This window comes from Marmota monax, unplaced genomic scaffold (assembly GCF_021218885.2).
Source record: "Marmota monax isolate L192 unplaced genomic scaffold, Marmota_monax_Labrador192_F-V1.1 WCK01_AAM20220418_F8-fsc00022, whole genome shotgun sequence".
NCBI lineage: Eukaryota > Metazoa > Chordata > Mammalia > Rodentia > Sciuridae > Marmota > Marmota monax.
This window is the reverse complement of record NW_026695215.1, coordinates 13841556-13860028: the sequence shown is the minus strand read 5'-3', so window position 1 is coordinate 13860028 and position 18473 is coordinate 13841556. Positions and strand designations below refer to the sequence as shown.

General features: G+C 36.3%; 1 protein-coding gene across 4 annotated transcripts in view; it reads left to right on the top strand.

Moving 5' to 3' along the window:
• The window catches only part of Pls1 (plastin 1), a 118172-nt gene that overhangs the window by 56459 nt on the left and 43240 nt on the right, over positions 1-18473 (top strand). For all 4 annotated transcript variants that reach the window (XM_046431914.2, XM_058574807.1, XM_046431915.2 and 1 more), the window contains exons 2-4: positions 10947-11051; positions 15732-15895; positions 17429-17558. In XM_046431914.2, coding sequence (XP_046287870.1) covers positions 10982-11051; positions 15732-15895; positions 17429-17558 — 364 coding nt within the window. In that variant the 5' untranslated portion in view covers positions 10947-10981. The remainder of the gene's footprint in view (positions 1-10946; positions 11052-15731; positions 15896-17428; positions 17559-18473) is intronic.

Here is an 18473-nt window from a genome sequence, read left to right as displayed (position 1 = left end):
AAGGTTTTTTTTTTCCTTGATATTTGGGTGTAAGCACCCAGTGGCTCTGCACAGTCATCCATTCAGTTGAAGAAGTCAAGACACATTCGAGCTTCTGCTTTGGTGTTTGAGTCCCACAGCTTTGATTTCAGTATGGCCTCTTGGGAAAGCTCTTCCTCTGAGTCCTTCTGCACAACCATTTTGGTCTGCTCCATGTCTGCCTGCACAGAATACCTGTGGACTCACCACAGTTTTGCATCTCCTATTTGGCCGATGCCTCCCTCTGATGTGCGGTTTGCTTTAACAGAAGAGGGCCATAGTTTTGCCACAGCATGAACCCTTCACATAATAAATGCTTTTCCAAGAACTTCCATTTATGTTCCGTGAGTCTTTGGTTTCTGTCTTGTTCTTGTTTTCCTGCCTTCCTTCACATGTTGCCATCTCATATGATACAGCTGCCTTGCTAGCCTAGAAATTTCCTACCCAAGGTCACTTATATGCTGAGGGACTACTGTAAGTGTGTACAGTGTATAAAATAGACTCCTTTCAAATCCATATTTAAATAGGAAATTAGAGAATGAATCTGATTTTTCATCAGAGAAGTCATCGTAGGATTTGTCAAATGCTTATCAGAATAAGCATTCTGGGAGTGGCATTCTAGAGGAAAATAATTCTTGTTGATCTTGAAATCTCCATGTTTAGCCCAGCCAAATAGTAAGTGTTTGTTGAATGTGAATAAATTTAAACTCCCTTGCCAGGGAATGGCATATTGGGACTTTTAAGTAAAGGGATGTAAAAAGGTGCTGGTGGTAACTCTCAGCCACCAAATACCAACCCCAAGTCAGTGCCCAAGTGCACAGATATGCAGGAATGTGGTGACCACGGTGGTGGCCTATGTGGTGAGGCAGTGGGGAGAAGACGAGTTTTCTGTGTTCCCTACTTTGCCAGAAGATTTCTGTTTACAGGTCTAGTGTTTGCACAAGAATATCAGAACTTAAAAGGTTCACGTAGGAAAAAATCGAGGCTATATTATTAATTCCTTTGTTAAGGGGTTAGAAAAAATTGACCCAAATTATTCTGATAGGTACCTGACAAAAAAAAAAAAAAAAACCAGCAATAGTAAATAATATGCTAGGAAAGACGGCAGGGAAAGGGGAGGTACCTGGCATGAAATTGAGCAAACTATGCTGAGCACGTGTATGAATATATCAAGATGAATTCCATTTTTATGTATAATAAATACATACATAAGTATATTTTGAAAAAATAAATAGGGGCTGTAGCTGTAGCTTAGTGGCAGAATGCTTGCCTAGCATATGTGAGGCATTGGGTTTGATCCTTAGCACCATGTAAAAATAAACAAAGGCATGCTGTCCATCCACACAAAATTTTTAATTTAAATAAATAAATAGAAGGCAGACCTGTAAAATAGAGGAAGGGGATCTGGGGAGGGAGGAGTGGAAGGAAAAAGAAAACCCTGGGGAAAGGGGCTGGGGCTGTTGCTCAGTGGCAGAGCACTTGCCTAGCAATGCATGAGACACTGTGTTTGAGATTTAGCACCACATAAAAAAATAAATAAAGGCATGCTGCCCATCTACAACTATAACAAATTTAAAAAGTAAAAACCTGGGGGATGAAATAGTTAAAATTGTTATGTGGGGCTGGGGTTGTGGCTCAGTGGTACAGCGCTCGCCTAGCACGTGTGAGGGCCTGGGTTCGATCCTCAGCACCATATAAAAATAAAATAAGGATATTAAAAAAAATTGTCATGTGTATGTATTCATGTGTCTCAAGGAACCTTACTACTATGTATAATTATAACAGACTGATAAAAACATAAGATTATGAATGCTATCAAACTAGCCTCTGTGCCTCTTAGTACTTAGCATGGTAGGTGCTCAGAAAGTTGTTGACTAAATAATGAGTGGGTGGGAAAGTGAATAAAGAGAATTGGTTATGAAGGGATAGAAGCCCTTCCTTTAGCCTCTGGTCTGTTGATGACACATTCCCCATGGGCCACTAGTTTTGCCTGGTCCTTTGTTGTCCACCTCTCTTCCTTCTCTGTGAAGAAAAACATCACTGTTAATGACTTTTACTAAATGTTCCCACATACACAACGTAAGGCCACTGGGAAGACAAAAAGAGCTATATATCCATTTTTTGCCTTTAAGGAGTAAACAATGAAGTTAGGAAAGTGGGATGAGAGTAAAATAGTAAAATAAAACCATCACAAAGCAACAAAGAATCAAGAATAAGTTAACATCCTGGCGCCTGGTAGTGTGTCCCTATAATCCCCCTGGCTCAGGGGATGGAAGCAGGAGGAAAAAAAGTTCAAGGCCAGCAACATAGTAAGGACCTGTCTCAAAATAAAAATCATAATAATAATAAAGGGGTTGGGGATGTGGCTCAGTGGTTAAGTACCCCTGGATTCAGTCCCCATACCTGTCCCCCAAAAAAGTTATATGTGAATTTAATAATACACGAGAGGTGAAGACACTGAGCAATGGAAAACAGAGGTGATCATGGATCATTTTACCCCATTGTGGAGTTAAGGATACGCAGGGAGTGATGAGTGGCCCTTGTAAGGGCCAGAGTCCCATTTGTCAAACTGAGAGCAGGAGGCAGAGAGCTCATTATTACTCAGCAGTGTGGGGAGTAATACAGTGGCGAATACTTGGTAAGACTGAAGGAGAGAAAAGCCCCAACATCATCATTATTTTTTTTATTTTAAAGGCAGGAGATGACCAGGCCTCCATTTAGGAGGGTCACAAAAGAGATGGTTTGGAAACAAGTGTCACTTCACCCTGTTGTGTTGTACCTGGCACAGTTCTTCATAAGGGTGCCTAACTGATGCTCTCAAGGTCTCTAGAATTGTCCAGGCACTTAAATTATTTTGTTTGTTTGAGAATAGGTTTAGTATTTACAGCAATTACCTTTTAAAAATATTTTGGTATCTGACATATTCAGGCTGTTGGCAAGCAAATTAGTGACTTTTTAAGGAAAGGTTTATATAACGTCTCTTTAGAGTGAATGAAAAAGTGAAGCCCAGTTCTAGTAGGGCTGAAGGATGCTTAGGAAAATTTGAATTCTATTTTATCTATTTAATACATTGTACCCTCTGTCCAAAGGAAAGATTGGCATGTAGAGTAGGAAGCTAATATTCAACAAAGTAATCTCCCATTCATATTTATACTCAGCTAAATTTACTAAGGAAAGTCCGTTTTAAAAATAACTGGTTGATAGGGAATATGAATGTTGGTTCATTATAAATTGAATGATGCAGCTCCCTGTTGTGAAATGTGGTTGACAAAGGAAGGAGCTTGCTGGAAATACTATAGATAGATGAAAATATTTTCCAGGGTTTCCTTTAAACTAGAAAGAAACTCTTAAATTATGTTTCTTAGGTGCTTCCTTTTGTCACAGAGTGATTTACTCCAGAGGCCTTGCAACCTTCAGCCTTGGAATGGAGAGCTGAAAATAGGAAATATTTCAGGAAAAGGGAAGGGCTGTAGTGGGAGATAGTAGAGAGAGTAATTTGCAAAGAAGGGGAGGAGGATCCAGGGCCCCGGTGAAATGCTACTCACCAGAAATGTCATCAAGACTTTCCCCATAAACACCAGGGATGAAATAAATACCACCTTTCTTTACATTCTTTTTTTTTTTTGGAGGGGGGATTATGGGGATTGAACTCGGGTACTTGACCACTGAGCCACATCCCCAACCCTATTTTTTTTTTAAGAGACAGGGTCTCACTGAGTTGCTTAGTGCCTCATTTTTTGCTGAGGCTGGCTTTGAACTTGTGATGCTTCTGCCTCAGCCTCAGGGGATTATAGGCATGCACCACCATGCCCAGCTTTCTTTACATTCTTCAAAGAGACTTTATTTTGACCTCATCCTGCCTGAATGCTTCCATGTCTTTATCAGGCACGTAGAATCTGCCTCTCAGCCTCAGGTGGAACAGAAGGCGGCTTGAAGAAAGCTCTTCCACCCTCAGTCCCCCATCCTCAGTGGCTGCCTGGAAAGCACCCCTGGCCTAACCTGCAGGTTCTGTCAAGTGGAGACTCTGTGGCACCTGCCCCCGGGGCAGTGGCCTTCCTAGCTTGCCTCCAGGCTTCCCTCTTTCCTTTATTCTTCTTTCTTCATCTAGAGGTGCCCTTTTCTTGCCCACCCCAACCCATTTCCAGCACACCTAACCGAAGTAGACGCATTAGCTTGTTTAGTCTTCTTCCCAAAGACAGAGGAAGCCACAGATTCCAGCCTGACTTTCTTTCCTGTACTGCAGGAACCCCAAGACAAGAGATTGTTGCTGCTTTAAATTAGAAGGAAAAAGAATAAACACAATATTTCAGTAAATTATTGTACCATAACAATATTAATGATTTACATATTGGTCATCTTTTTTGGTGTGTGTTATTTTTACTGAGTTTCTTATCTTTTCTTTCTTTTTGTGGTGCTGGAGATCAAACCCAGGGTCTCATGGATGTTAAATGCAGGTCCTACCACTGAACTATGTCCCCAGACCCTGTGTGGTTTGTGCCTTTGATTTAAGAAGCATCCTTTTTCTTTTCTAAGAATATTTTTAAAAATATTTAGTTGTAGATGGACACAATAACTTTATTTTATTTATTTATTTGTATGTGGTGCTGAGGCTTGAACCCAGTGCCTCGTATGTGCGAGGGAAGTGCTCTATCACTGACCCACAACCCCAGCCCCTAAGGATATTCTTTTAACATTATGAATTTTTTTTAAAACCCTGAAGAAAACAGAAACAATGTAACCAATATCCATGCACTAACTTCCCAGATTGAATAAACATTAAAATTTTGCCATAGTTTCTTTATATTTATCTTTTTTAAAAAAGTAATAAATCCGTCCCCACCTCACCCCAAAGCCCTGCTCCTTACTTCCCTCTACAGAGACAAGCACTGTTCTGAATTTGTGTCATTCTCAGATTTTAAGACTTAATATATATATATACAGCATCATAAGCAACATTTATAATATTTTGTGTTTTTATAATTTATAATAAGTGACATGATGTAGGTATCCTTTAGAAGTTTTCTTTTTCCACTTAGCATATTTTTAAGAGACAGATGTTATTTATTTTACTGATGTCTAAATATTCTATTGATCAAATAGTAATGTAAATTTGATTGGAAGAGTTAACTCCAAGGGCTTATTGGTCATTTGTACTTTAGTGTGAAGTAGTTGACAGTCCTTTCATTAAAACTCCCTGTGATGCTTACAATGAAAGAGCAGGTGTTAAATAAACTACATGTAGAAATTAAGAATTTGGGTACTGGAAACAGATTTGATTTTTTGGGGGTGATGTTGCTAGAGGTAGAATCCAGGATCTTGTATATCCTAGGTAAGTCCTCTTCCTCTGAGCTGCATCCCTAGCGTGCCAGATTGATTTGGAATCTCTTTTTGTCTACCTTCCTTGGGCAAGTTGCCTTATATCTGTAGCCCTCATATATGGATTTTGAAGGATGCTGCTGCTCCTGTCAGTAGAACAGATTAAAAACAGAGAGAGGCAGGAATTGCAGCTCAGTAGTGGACCACTTGCCTAGCATGTGCGAGGTCTTGGGTTTGATTATCAGCACCACATGTAAATGAATGAATAAAATAAAGGCCCATCAACGTCTGAAAAAAGAATACATGGAAGAAAAGATAGCCTTTAAAAAAATAAAGCTCATGTATGTGAGGAGTCAGCAAAATTCCAGGCCTGCTGAAGACCCTTGGTAAATATTTGCCATTATTTTTATATTAATAAGCAAGCTCTTATTTCCCAGAGTATAAATATGTAATGAAATTACTGTATGATTATGTAAATAAAGACATAATTATATGATGATATCAAATTATATTTGGGGAGCCTGCGTTCTGGCCCTAGTAAGGGATAAAGGGAATTTTGTAGGGTGGATGAGGGGTAAAGCTAGCTAGCTGAGCTGAGTCAGAGGGTTGCTTGAGAACTGAAGAGAATCTGAAGTGACCTGGGTTAGGGCCACTGTGGAAGGAGGGAAAATAGAAGAGTTAGGAAGCCCAAGAAGTGCTGGTGGGTGCCTGTGGAGACAGCTTTGGTTTTTCACCATTGGGAGCATCGATCAAAGATAAAAAAAAAAAAAAAATCCCATTGGTCCTGTGGCCATTTAGGGCTGTTCCTAAACCCCTTTTCCCTTATATTACTGTAGGGAGGGCTATAGGCCCTGCTAGTCATTAAGGACTGCTTCCACTAACTTTGGTAAAGCTTTAAGTGGCTCAAGAAAGTTAAGAAATTTGAGGGAGGATAAAAGACCAGATTCCGTTTCATCTAAATTGAAATTTTCTTTTTTGGCATGTGCTTTCTTTACATTTCAGTAGATATTTGGTTGTGTCAAGGCATACTTGAGGATTAGGAAAGAAAAAAAAAAGGCTTTAATTGGTGAAAGAATGTTCAATTTAAAATGCTTTTGCTTAAAAAAGTGGGAGAGGAAAGCAGTTCTGGAATTATTGAAGAAATACAGAGAATATGTCAAAATCCATGGGAAATGTCTCTATATAAAGAATTCAGCTTACCCTCCCCATCCGTGGGTATCTTGTCAGGGATCCTAGTGGCTTCTGGACTGCATCTTTCAGAGCAGACTTTTGTAGCTAAGCTCTTCTGAGCTGTCTGGCGCATCTATGTATATATATGCCTCAAGCTAGGTGTTTGGATACTAAGTGACAAGTTCTTCATATCTAAAATTGCAAAGCAAATACCAGCAACTGTTTCACAGTCCATAAGTTGTACTTGCTTGATAAATGAGTCGATCTAACTAAAATTTACCCCCACCCTTTACAGAAGCCATTTTCTTTTAAAATGCAAGTTCTTATTTCTCCAAGTATAAATATGTAACGTAAATTATTGTATGATTATTGAAATAAATAAATATGCATTTCTCTGGCTTGATATCAGATTCCATTTGGGAGGCCTCCATCCCGGCCTAGGGGCAAGAGTGATAGTTGGGTTCTCAGCTCAGCTGGGAGACTCATTTCCTTCCTTCCTCTGTTACTTACTTGGAGACCTCGAGAAAGTCCCATGATTGTGCCTTTCTTAATTGTCAGAATGGGGACAGGACCTAGCTCATAGAATGGTAAGGATTAGGTGAGAATATATGCTAAGCAATTAAGACAGTATATGGTGGGCCTGGGGATGTGGCTCAAGCGGTAGCTTGCTTGCCTGGCATGCGTGTGGCCCGGGTTCGATCCTCAGCACCACATACAAACAAAGATGTTGTGTCCGCCAATAACTAAGAAATAAATATTAAAACAATTCTCTCTCTCTCTCTCTCTCTCTCTCTCTCTCTCTCTCTCTCGACAGTATATGGCTCATGAACTATGCAGGTGCAGGACTAATAAGAAAAATATGGGTTACTGGTTATTGTGTTAGTGGACTTTTCTTTTAAAATTTTGCATACCAGTTTAAAAATATATTTGATGGAATTTTTTTTCATACATATATTTCTTAAAAAGTGTGCTATTTTATTATAGCAGAAACTTTTTTTTTTTTTTAAATGAAAAACACCATAGCAAGCCTGGGGATCATGCAACTAGAATAGCCTTTTGTGCACCAAAAAACTCCTGTATTTTCTTAGCCAATATGATATTCAATAAGTTTATTGTGCTATGTAAAAAATGCTCACTAAGCTATACCATATGCCACAGCTTTTTAAAGAATCCTAACATCATCACAATTTTGTAAAAAAAAGAAATAGAAAAATATTGATACAGCATATTAATATATGATTCTATTATTGTGAAAAAGGCAGTATAGTATTAACCACTTTACTACCAAGTCTTCATGCTTTTGTAGATATGAATTATTTTAGTATTTAGTATAGTATGAATTATTTTAGTATTTGGTAGTGTACATTGTAAGGAGATATGGGTGTGTTTATTGAAAACTAATGCAGATAATAGGTATTTTATGTAGAATTTATCATTATCAGTATTTAATAATGTGTACCTTCAGATCATTAACATTTGTTTTATTTAGTGTTTTACAATTGCCTTTATTGTTTTTTAGCTAACTTTTGGTCTTTGCAGGCTTATAGTCTAAAAAAAAAAATACATAATTTAAAGAAAGTTCTTTTTCCAGTCTGACTCCAATTCTCCATTTCCTCTAGAGAATCAGTGCCTGTCAGCATTTTCTTGAATCCTCTCAGAAATATTTTTTTAATACCTTTATTTCACTTATTTATTTTCATGTGGTGCTGAGGATCGAACCCAGGGTCTTGCACGTGTGAGGCGAGAGCTCTACCATTGAGCCACAACCCCAGCCCCATCAGAAATATTTTATAAACATGCAATAGATACCACTTCCCTCCCACTCCTCTCCATACTTACTTTTATTTATTGGAATTGAACTCAGAGGGTTTCAGCAAGCTATATCCCCACCTTTGAAAGATTTTTTAAAATTTTGAGATAGGGTCTTGCTAAGTTTCTCAGGCTGGCCTGAAATCTGCCATCCTCCTGCCTTAGCCTCCCGAATTGCTAGATCACAGGTGTGCACCACCACATCTGACTTCAAGAGTATATCTTGAAGGGCTGGAACTGTAGCTCAGCAGTAGAGCACTTGCCCAGTATGTGTGAGGCACTGGGTTTGATTCTTAGCAACACATAAAAATAAACAAATACAGGCATTCTGTCCATCTACAACTACAAAATGATAAATAAATAAATAAATAAATAAAACAGCATCTCTTGAAGATCATTTTGTATTTTCTCATTTGTATGATAAAAATAAAAAGCATAACACTGTATGGGCAAATTGCTTTTTAAAAAAAAATTTAGTTGTAGATACACACAATATTTTTATTTATTTTTATGTGGTGCTGAGGATTGAACCCAGTGCCTCACACATGTGAGGCAAGTGCTCTACCACTGAGCTATAATCCCAGCCTAGCAAATTGCTTTATGATTAAGTTTATATGCTATTTTTGCCTTATTATGGGAGAACAAAAATATTTTATATAATTATCAGATGATGTAAATATCAATAGGCATGGCTAAATAATAGACCCTCACCTTATTTTTAATCATTTCAAATGCAAAGTCAACACAAGAACTGTTAATTTGCAGCCTTCGGTACAGGATAGATACTAAAATTGGACCACTATTTTTAAAACGTGAATCAAGAGATAGAAACAATTTTGAATAGTGGAAAAGACATATAAGATGACCAAGACCACAAAGATTCAGAGTCAGCCACAACAGGAGTCACATTTTTCAGTCCTGGGGAATTATGCTCAGAAAGCCTACTAAGGCTATTTAATTACGTTCAATACAAAATAACTATGTCTATAAATAGCTTTAACTACAGAAAACCTAAAAGTGAGAATTCAATAAAATGAGTAATGCTAAGATGTAAGGGAGTAAGATCCCTTTTTCCCTCTTCACTCATTTGAAGTCTTCTAATTTTTAAAAAATAATGTAAAATTAAATAGTGGGCAATGGAATATTTTTTAAAAATTTTAATTGTACATTAAATTAGAACCAGCACCCCCCTTTTAAAAGATAGAAATCTATTATTTTGAAAGAACACTAAAATTTTAAATAAGTTGATGTACAGATCCTAAATGATAAGTGAATTCTATTGTTTGAGAGGTCTGAGAGTAATTTAATATGATTTTAAAATAATCAGTGATAAATTTCAGTGAATAGATTATTTTAAAAATTGATGTGCTTCCCTTAAAATTTTAGGGATATCAAGCCTTTTATATGAATATAGTTAAAAGTATGTAAGATTTCCTACAGCTTTGAGCCCTGCTGTCTTACAAAGCACAAATTTTCATTTATTTTCTGAAGTACCTATCAGTCTGATATAACTGGTATACACAAGAGGAATGCCATGTAATTTGTGCTCATCTTTAGCTTTACTCTGAATAGACAAGCCACTAAATAATTTAAAAAGTGAGTTGCACTGCTACATAGCAGAAGTCTTAAGAATGTAATTCTACTTTTAGATAATTATTATAAAGAAAACATGGATATGAGCAAAGATTTTTCTACAAGGGTGTTCATTGAAGTATTATAATAAAAATGGGAAGCAATGCATATACCCTGAAACAAAGAGATTTATCAAATTAATTATGATACAGTATATGTGACCATTAAATATCATATTGATAATATGAAAACAAACTGACAATGTGTCTGCCCACACCTATGAAAAAGGTTTTAAGATAGTGTGCTCACATTTTTCACCCCTTAGCAAAGGTACACATGGCTTAGAAAGTAAACCAGAAAGAAAGATAGCAGAAAGATATTAGGTTATATTTCTGGATAGTAGAATTATGAGGCTTTAAATGTTCAGTTTGGGGCATTTGTTAGCAATTACTCTCTATTAGTAACGCCACCTTCTTACTTTCTTACAGCCTCATATTACAGATTTTTTTTCCCCTCTGAGTTTGTCTTGCCTGCTCAGTAAGAAGGGCCCCGCTGCCCTGGGAAAGGCCTAACACAGGGAAGGCAAAAGGATGTGGCAGAGTCTGGATTATTTTAAAGCTAAACATTTCAAACCACAAACACCAGCCTTAGGGGAACAGACTCGAACTTCCTTTACCCTTTTCGTGGACATTATTCATTTCTTCACAGCTTCCTTTCTGATCTCATCCTTTACATTTATACTTTTCTCAAACTCGAAATGCTGATTTTGCTGAATTAGTAGGAAAATGTAAATGAAAATTATAGATACTATCGAGAAATGTTTGTACCCTGTGAAAGCAGAGGGTGTGAAGAATGTGCATCCCTATTTGTGTCTAGGTTACTGTTTGCAGGTCTGTCTGGGAAGGGGTTGCTGGGAGACCTACCTGCTCCCTTTGTTCCTTGTCAGCCAGACCTTATGGATGATTTCTTATACCCTCCCTTCTTGTGTCCTCCCTCTGTACCTTATATTGCTTAAATGCTTCCAAAGGGCTAATATTCTTTTCATTATTTGCTTTTTCTAGATAAAAAGTCCTGAAGTAGTCTTTCCTGTCCAAAGATGGAAAATAGTACCACTACCATCTCTCGGGAGGAGCTTGAAGAACTGCAAGAAGCATTTAATAAAATAGGTATGCTTGAGGAAGAGGAAATGTGCTGTGACTGTTCTGCCTGATGTCAGATCTCAGTAGCAGAACAGTACGTTTTATTTCTTCTTTTTTCACTAGTGATCCCCAGGTTTATTCCTTTTCTGCCCCTCTCTATCTAGGTTTCACTGGATTCTTTCATTCTGAGAGATAAAATAAAGACTGGCTTGAATTTCTAGATGAAATGGACTTTGAATTCTTAGATCACTTCTTTGCGTAGCATAATCTAGGTTAATGAATGACAGTGTAACTGAATATGCTTAACTGGTATCCTCATTACAGTGAAAAAAAAAACATAGAAACACTTCCTTGTATATAAACTGAACTCTGTCCTTCACGTCTTTGTCACTAGCAGTAGTGACACTTCTTGACTGCATGCAGCATATTTGGAAAATCTAGTGTTGTTTTTAAAGGTCATATGCCTTATTTTCCTCCTCACGCATAATTTAAAGAATTTTAGTATTGTTTTTAAAGGCTGTATGTCTTGTTTTTCTTCTTTTGCTTTTTAAAAAGCCACTGTTTTGTCTTTATGACATGGACATCTTGACAGCTTTTTATTTTTATTTTTTTAAAAAATACATTTTTATTTGTAGATGGACAGAGTGCCTTTATTTTATTTATTTATTTTTATGTGGTGCTGAGGATTGAACCCAGCTCCTCACATGTGCTAGGGAATTGCTCTACCACTGAGCCACAGCCCCAGCCCAACAGCTTTGTATTTTTCTTCCCCAATTTTTCTTCACACTTGGTTGGATCTCAATACTTCTGTATTTTCTTCTTAGATAACTTTTGGTAAACAAAGAGGACAACATAAATACCATTTTTTTTTGCCTTAGTCTACAAATACATGCAAAAGAAAGTTGAGCACCATGAATAGACTTTGGGATAGAGATGCCATCTCTGCCCCCTCCCCAACAGACATTTTCCCTTAGGCAATGAAGCACTCCAGGAAAATCCGAGTCAGAGGGTGCACCAGGGAGGATATAATGATCACAGTTAGTCTTGCTCCTAGATTTCTCATCAACATAGTGAGTAATGACTAAAATTAATATAGGTGAAATGCAATGCAGGATGAATTTTAGAAAGCAATACAAAGAAAAGAGATTTTATTTTAATAAGCAAAGTTCTTTAAAAATAAAAAGTAAAGCCTCATGATTTACAAATCATTACTGTGAAATAAAGCAGATTCTATAATTCTCTGGGCTCTTCTCCTTCTTCCTGGGGATGGCATATTTGTCATTAGCACACTGCATAAATAGGTTATGATTCCTAGAAAATTATTAATAATAAGTTTTATGCAGTATTTTATAAATGCCCAGAATCATTTCAAGACACAAAGTGGGCAGTTATTGAAAAGTTCTGTTTACTGCAGGTACTGAAACAGAAAAGATAATAAACATGCATCTCCTAGCTTGGTATTCCAGTTATTTTATAGGTATAAATAAAGAGCTACCTAGGTCTTAGTGAAATGAATGAATTAGTAATCTATGTTCTTTCTTTAATACACCAACTTAACCTTTATGACTCATGGACATATAATCTTGCAATATTTATTTAATAATATTTTGAATAAGCAGTTCACTAATGGAATAACTCTGACAGCGGAGTGTTTTGTTCTGTGTGAGGGAGCTGCCGACACTAGAAGAATATGTATTTGCTGGCTTTATTTACAAGGTAAACTGTGACTCATGCACTCAGCAAGCCCTTGCTAACTTGAACATTAGGACTTCTTTCAGATACAGAAGGACACACCCATCCAACCTTATTAGATGGAGGATTTGGGGACCACTGGAGAAAGTGGGGAGTTAAAATATTTCTAAGTCTTGTTTCTTTTGTTTTCTTTTTACATTCATGGTAAAATAAATGTAATCAAATTTACCACTCTATTTGTAGCGTATAGTTTAGTGGCATTAAGTATATTCACATTGTTTTGTATATGTCATCACCATCCTTTTCTGAAACTCTTTTCATCTTCCCATGCTAAAACTCTAGAACTAGTAAATAATAATTCCCCATTTTATTCTCCCTTAGTCCCTGGTAAATAACATTCTTTCTGGCTGGATGAATTTTACTGCCCTGGGTACTTCCTCTAAGTGGAATCATATAATATTTGTCTTTTTGTGACTGGCTTATTTCACTTATCTTGATGTCTTCCAGGTTCATCGATATAGTGTGTATCAGAATTTCCTACCTTTTATGGCTAAAAAATATTTCATCATGTATATCTATATATAACTTTTTCTTATCCATTCATTGACTGATACCATTTGGTTTGGGTCTATGTTTCGGCTATGGTGAATAGTGCTGCTGTGAACACAGTTATTCAGATATCTGTGTGAATCCCTGCTTCCAAGGCTCTTGAGTTATACCCAGAAGTAGAACGGTTGGACCATATGGAAATTCCATATTTAATTTTTTTGGAAAATATCATATTATTTTCCATAGTAGTTTCACCGTTTTATATTCCCACCAGCAGTGTTCAAGTGTTCTAATTTCTTCATATCCTCACCTCACTTGTTTTTTATTGTTGTTCTTATTGGTGGCAGTGGTATTTTATTTTATCTTATAACAGCTACTCTCAGGGATGTGAAGTGGAATTTCATTGTGGTTTGTGCTCATATTTCCCTAAGAATTAGTAATGTTGAACATATTTTCATGTGCTTATTGGCCATTTGTTTGTTTGTTTCTTTTTTCTGCGGGGGGGGGTTACCTTGGATTGAACTCAGGGGCACTTGGCCACTGAGCCACATCCCCAGCCCTATTTTGTACTTTATTTAGAGACATGGTCTCAATTAGTCACTTTGCTGAGGTTGGCTTTGAACTTGTGATCTTCCTGCCTCAGCCTCCCGAGCTGTTGGGATTACAGGTGTGCACCACTGTGCCTGGCTGTATTTGCTTATTTTTGAATCAGGTTGTTTGCTGTTGTTACTTGGAAGAAAGTCTTGTTTCTTTTAAAGTCATGATCTTATGGTTAAATAACCATAAGATAAGGTAAGTCATGTTCTTAGTAAATAATTTGGCCCAGAATATGTGCTTACTAAATGGTATCTATTAGTTCTTGTTATATCACACCAAAACTGCAGAACCTGTAGGGATGGAGCTGGCATTTGAGCACTCAGACTTGTCCGTCTTCAGAGCTGTGTGTCCTTACTGTTCATTTTAGTTCAGCATGATTGTTGGCAGGTAAATAACTTCCTCAATCTTTTTTTATTTTTCAATATCTCCCACTATAGTGTTGGGATAGCAATAAGTCAATGTGGTCTATTTATAAACTTCAGAATTATAGGAAGCAGTTCTGAACTCCTGCTATACTAATAATGAAGTTTTGCTTCTAAATACAAAGAAAGTAGCATTATTACAATACCAAGCAATTCAGCTTCCTAGCTGCCTTGGGATTATAGCACTATATTGGTTACTGGTGGTTCTAGTTTAGTTCATCATTCTGAGGAGTATTGTAAAACTCTCATATTTGAGTTTTAAAGATAAGTACTTGGCCATATCATTAATTCAGTTACAGTGATGAGAGCTCTTTTACTGGGAAGAAAAAAAATATGGCTAACAAAGAAGCTATTGCCAGATGAACAAAGAGGGCCTGTACAAGGTAGACCCAGGCAACAAGCAAAACAGTCCAAAGCTCTTTAGCCAACTTTGGATATAAGTGTTTTGTGTTGCCTTTGTTCTGAATCAAAAGTGCTCTCCAGTCGCTAGGAAAACACAGGAAAGAGATCTCAGTGATAATGTGAAAACACCTGGAAACCTGCTTCCAAAGTCCAAATATAGGTGTGAAATATCTTGACAACCTGATCTCATAGTGACATCAGACATGATTCAGTGTACATAATGGTATCATAAATACATAATGAAGACCCAGTGAATTATTGACAAATGAAATGAACTGCCACCAAGAGAAATGTAAAACAAAAATACTTGAGGTATAATTTTATATAATGTACCTATTTTATGTGCGTTATGGGGCCAGCAGATTCATTTTGTAAATTCCATTAAGTTAAAGTCTGGATGGGTGTTCCCTCTTGGTCACGCTGATATATATATATATATATATATATATATATATATATATATATATATATATATATATATTAGATATATATATAAGATATATATATTAGATCTATATGTGTATATATATATTAGATCTATATGTGTATATATATATTAGATCTATATGTGTATATATATATATATTATATATATATATATTAGATATATATGTGTATATATATTAGATATGTATATATATTAGATATATATGTGTGTATGTGTATTAGATATGTATATATATTAGATATATATGTGTGTATATATATTAGATATGTATATATATTAGATATGTATATATATTAGATATATATGTATATATATTAGATATCTGAAACTTCCCAGCTTATTTCTTTGAAATTTAGTCATGTTTTAAACAGAGTTTCCCATCTAGGCACTGTCTATACCATACACTTAAAATACATGTAGGGAACCTGGTTCTATACAGATGTACCTCATTTAAATGTGAGTGTTTTGATACCCTGTACAGTTCAGGTGCAACTATACGGGTATGTATGTATGCCTGTGAATCCTCCAAGTGGCTTTCTGAGTATTCGTCTTCAACAGCACAAATGATGTTTGACAGCTCTAAATATATCTTTGCAGATATTGATAACAGTGGGTATGTTAGTGACTATGAACTTCAGGACCTATTTAAGGAAGCAAGCCTTCCTCTTCCTGGCTACAAGGTACGCGAGATTGTGGAGAAAATTCTAGCAGTTACTGACAACAGCAAAGATGGCAAAATCAGTTTTGAAGAGTTTGTGTCAGTAAGTAATCTAATTCTCTCCTAGTTACTATTTATTTTACTTCAAGCAGAATTTTAATAATGTCATTGCTAGCTTTGGTTAGATCTAGCTGGAGAGGCCAGAAAATCTAACATTTTTAAAGGATGGTAACACTACTACTAATTATTATTGTAAAAATAATTTTCATAAAAAATTCAAAAAGCAAAGGAAAAGGGGCTGGGGCTGTAGCTCGGTAGTAGAGCACTTGCTTACCATGTGTGAGGCACTGGGTTCGATTCTCAGCACGGTACATAAATAAAATGAAGGTCTGTCAATAACTAAAAAAAAAAAAAGGAAAATATCATTGAATGGAAGTCAGGTTTAGTAGTAGTTCATGTCCTACAATAACTATATTGAATTATTTTTTATTATCCATGAATATAATTGAATAAATACTTATGAAATATAAATGATCTGTTTTTGCATTCCTCATTTGAGCTCTTGGCACTGTGAATAATGGGATGAGCAAAAAGAGACATGGTCTTTGCTTTCATGGAGTTTACATGTGGTTGGGAATGCAAAATATCACATAACTAGATAAATGATATCAACTATGATAATTGCTATGAATAGTGTGGTGCATGTTCCATGAGAGTTTGTAAGTAGAAGGAATTGAACTTTGAGGGGAGGCTGGAAAACTCAGGGTCTCAGGAAAGGTATCCCTGTGAAGACCCAGCTGAGATCTGAAGAAAGATGTTAAATAGAAAAAGGCTGTTGGGAGGTAGAGGTGACCACATGTGCAGAGGCCCTGTGGTTACTCTTAAGCAATTGGAAAAAGGGATAGTATGCTGCAGCTGAGGTAGTATGGATAAGGATCATAGCTGGAAAACTCAGATCAGGTCATGACAGCTCTTAATATATCCTGGCAGATATTGATAACAGTGGGTATGTTAGTGACTATGAACTTCAGGATCTATTTAAGGAAACAAAATGTCCTTGTAGGATATTGGTTTTTATCCTAACAACAGGAAGTTAAGGGAAGGAAGAGTATGAGGTGACATGATTAGATTTGCATTAACAACAGCAAATCACTGACTGCTACATGGAGAAATGTCAGCCTCTCCAATCTCTGAATTGCCCAATAAGAGAGATGAGGAGAGGGTGTTTCTATAAGCCTGTTATTTCCTGCAATAGCTGACATGTTTACTTTAACATGTATTCACTTGGAATATTTAGGTAGGAAAATGCCTTCATTATGGAATTTAAAAATATTTATCATGTGGTTAGTTATTCCTTAGATTGTCAGTACAAAAGATCATGGCAAATCCAGAAGAATAATTTTGGTGTGTTCAATTTAAGCTTAGTTTTGACTTGTTCCAGTGGTTGGCTGGGGGGCAGACATTTATTCATTTTTTGATTTTGATAAAATGACATGAAAGTTCTCTTTATTCACAAGCATTCAATATGAAAACACTTGATTCATATTTATTTTTGTGTCATTTCAAATAAACATCTTTTATTTCACCAGATTTTTATGATTATCTGATTCTCAATTTTGCTTGTATTCCATTCTAGCTAATGCAAGAATTAAAAAGCAAAGATATCAGCAAAACATTCCGAAAAATAATTAACAAGAGGGAAGGGATTACTGCTATTGGGGGAACTTCATCCATTTCCAGCGAGGGCACACAGCATTCTTACTCAGGTAACCACCACCCCAAATCTGATCTTTTAGGCATTGATTCAGTAAGTGCCACACTTCAACAAAACTAAGATGCCATTTGTTGTAATTCATACCATTATTTTGTCTATCACTGAGGGGAAAAACCTTCCTCCAGACTAAATTATGCTGTGATTTCAAATTTAAAATATATCTCAATGTTAGAGATGTCAAAATGAAAATATCCTGGAATCACTGATATCAACGAATTCCAACCATGTTGTCAGGTTCAGTGGACATCAGAGAGACAACAGACATCGAAAACAACAGAATGAAAATTATTTATGTTTGAGCACTGGCTATGTTTTATCATGACTTTTGAATGGATTTTTCATCCTGACTAGAAAGGTGGCTTTACTTTTAGAACTGGTTGAGGAATGGTGGAAAGGCTTATTTTAAGGATTTTTTTCCCCTTCCATTTTCCAAAAGCTGAGCTTTTTGACTTTTTTTTTTTTTTTAAATCAAGCAATCAAGCGACTAGAGAGCATGGCACCTGATTTCCTTGATCTGATAGAACCACTGGATTGTTTCCCAGTGGGAAATCCAGAGTCATTTTAACTCTTACGGTGAGGAGTCTTGACCCGTGTTAGCTTACTTCTCAGGGTTAAGATGTCTAAGAACCCTTGGCCAAGTTCCTTTTTATTCATATGAACATAATTAGAACTATGCTTTTGATAAAATTCCTTGTAACATTTTTCCTTTGAATAAAGGAATTTGTTAATTGTCCTCTTGATCCTCTTCCTTTCTAATTGGATTTTCCTCTTTCAGATTTCGCCTATCCATTGTATTTTTTTCTTAGCCATTTCCCACTAGGGAATTAGTGGTAAAGGAATTAGTCTGTAACTGATACCTCCACTTTTGTTGTTTCTTTGTTTTGTGGCACAGGGGATTGAACCCAGG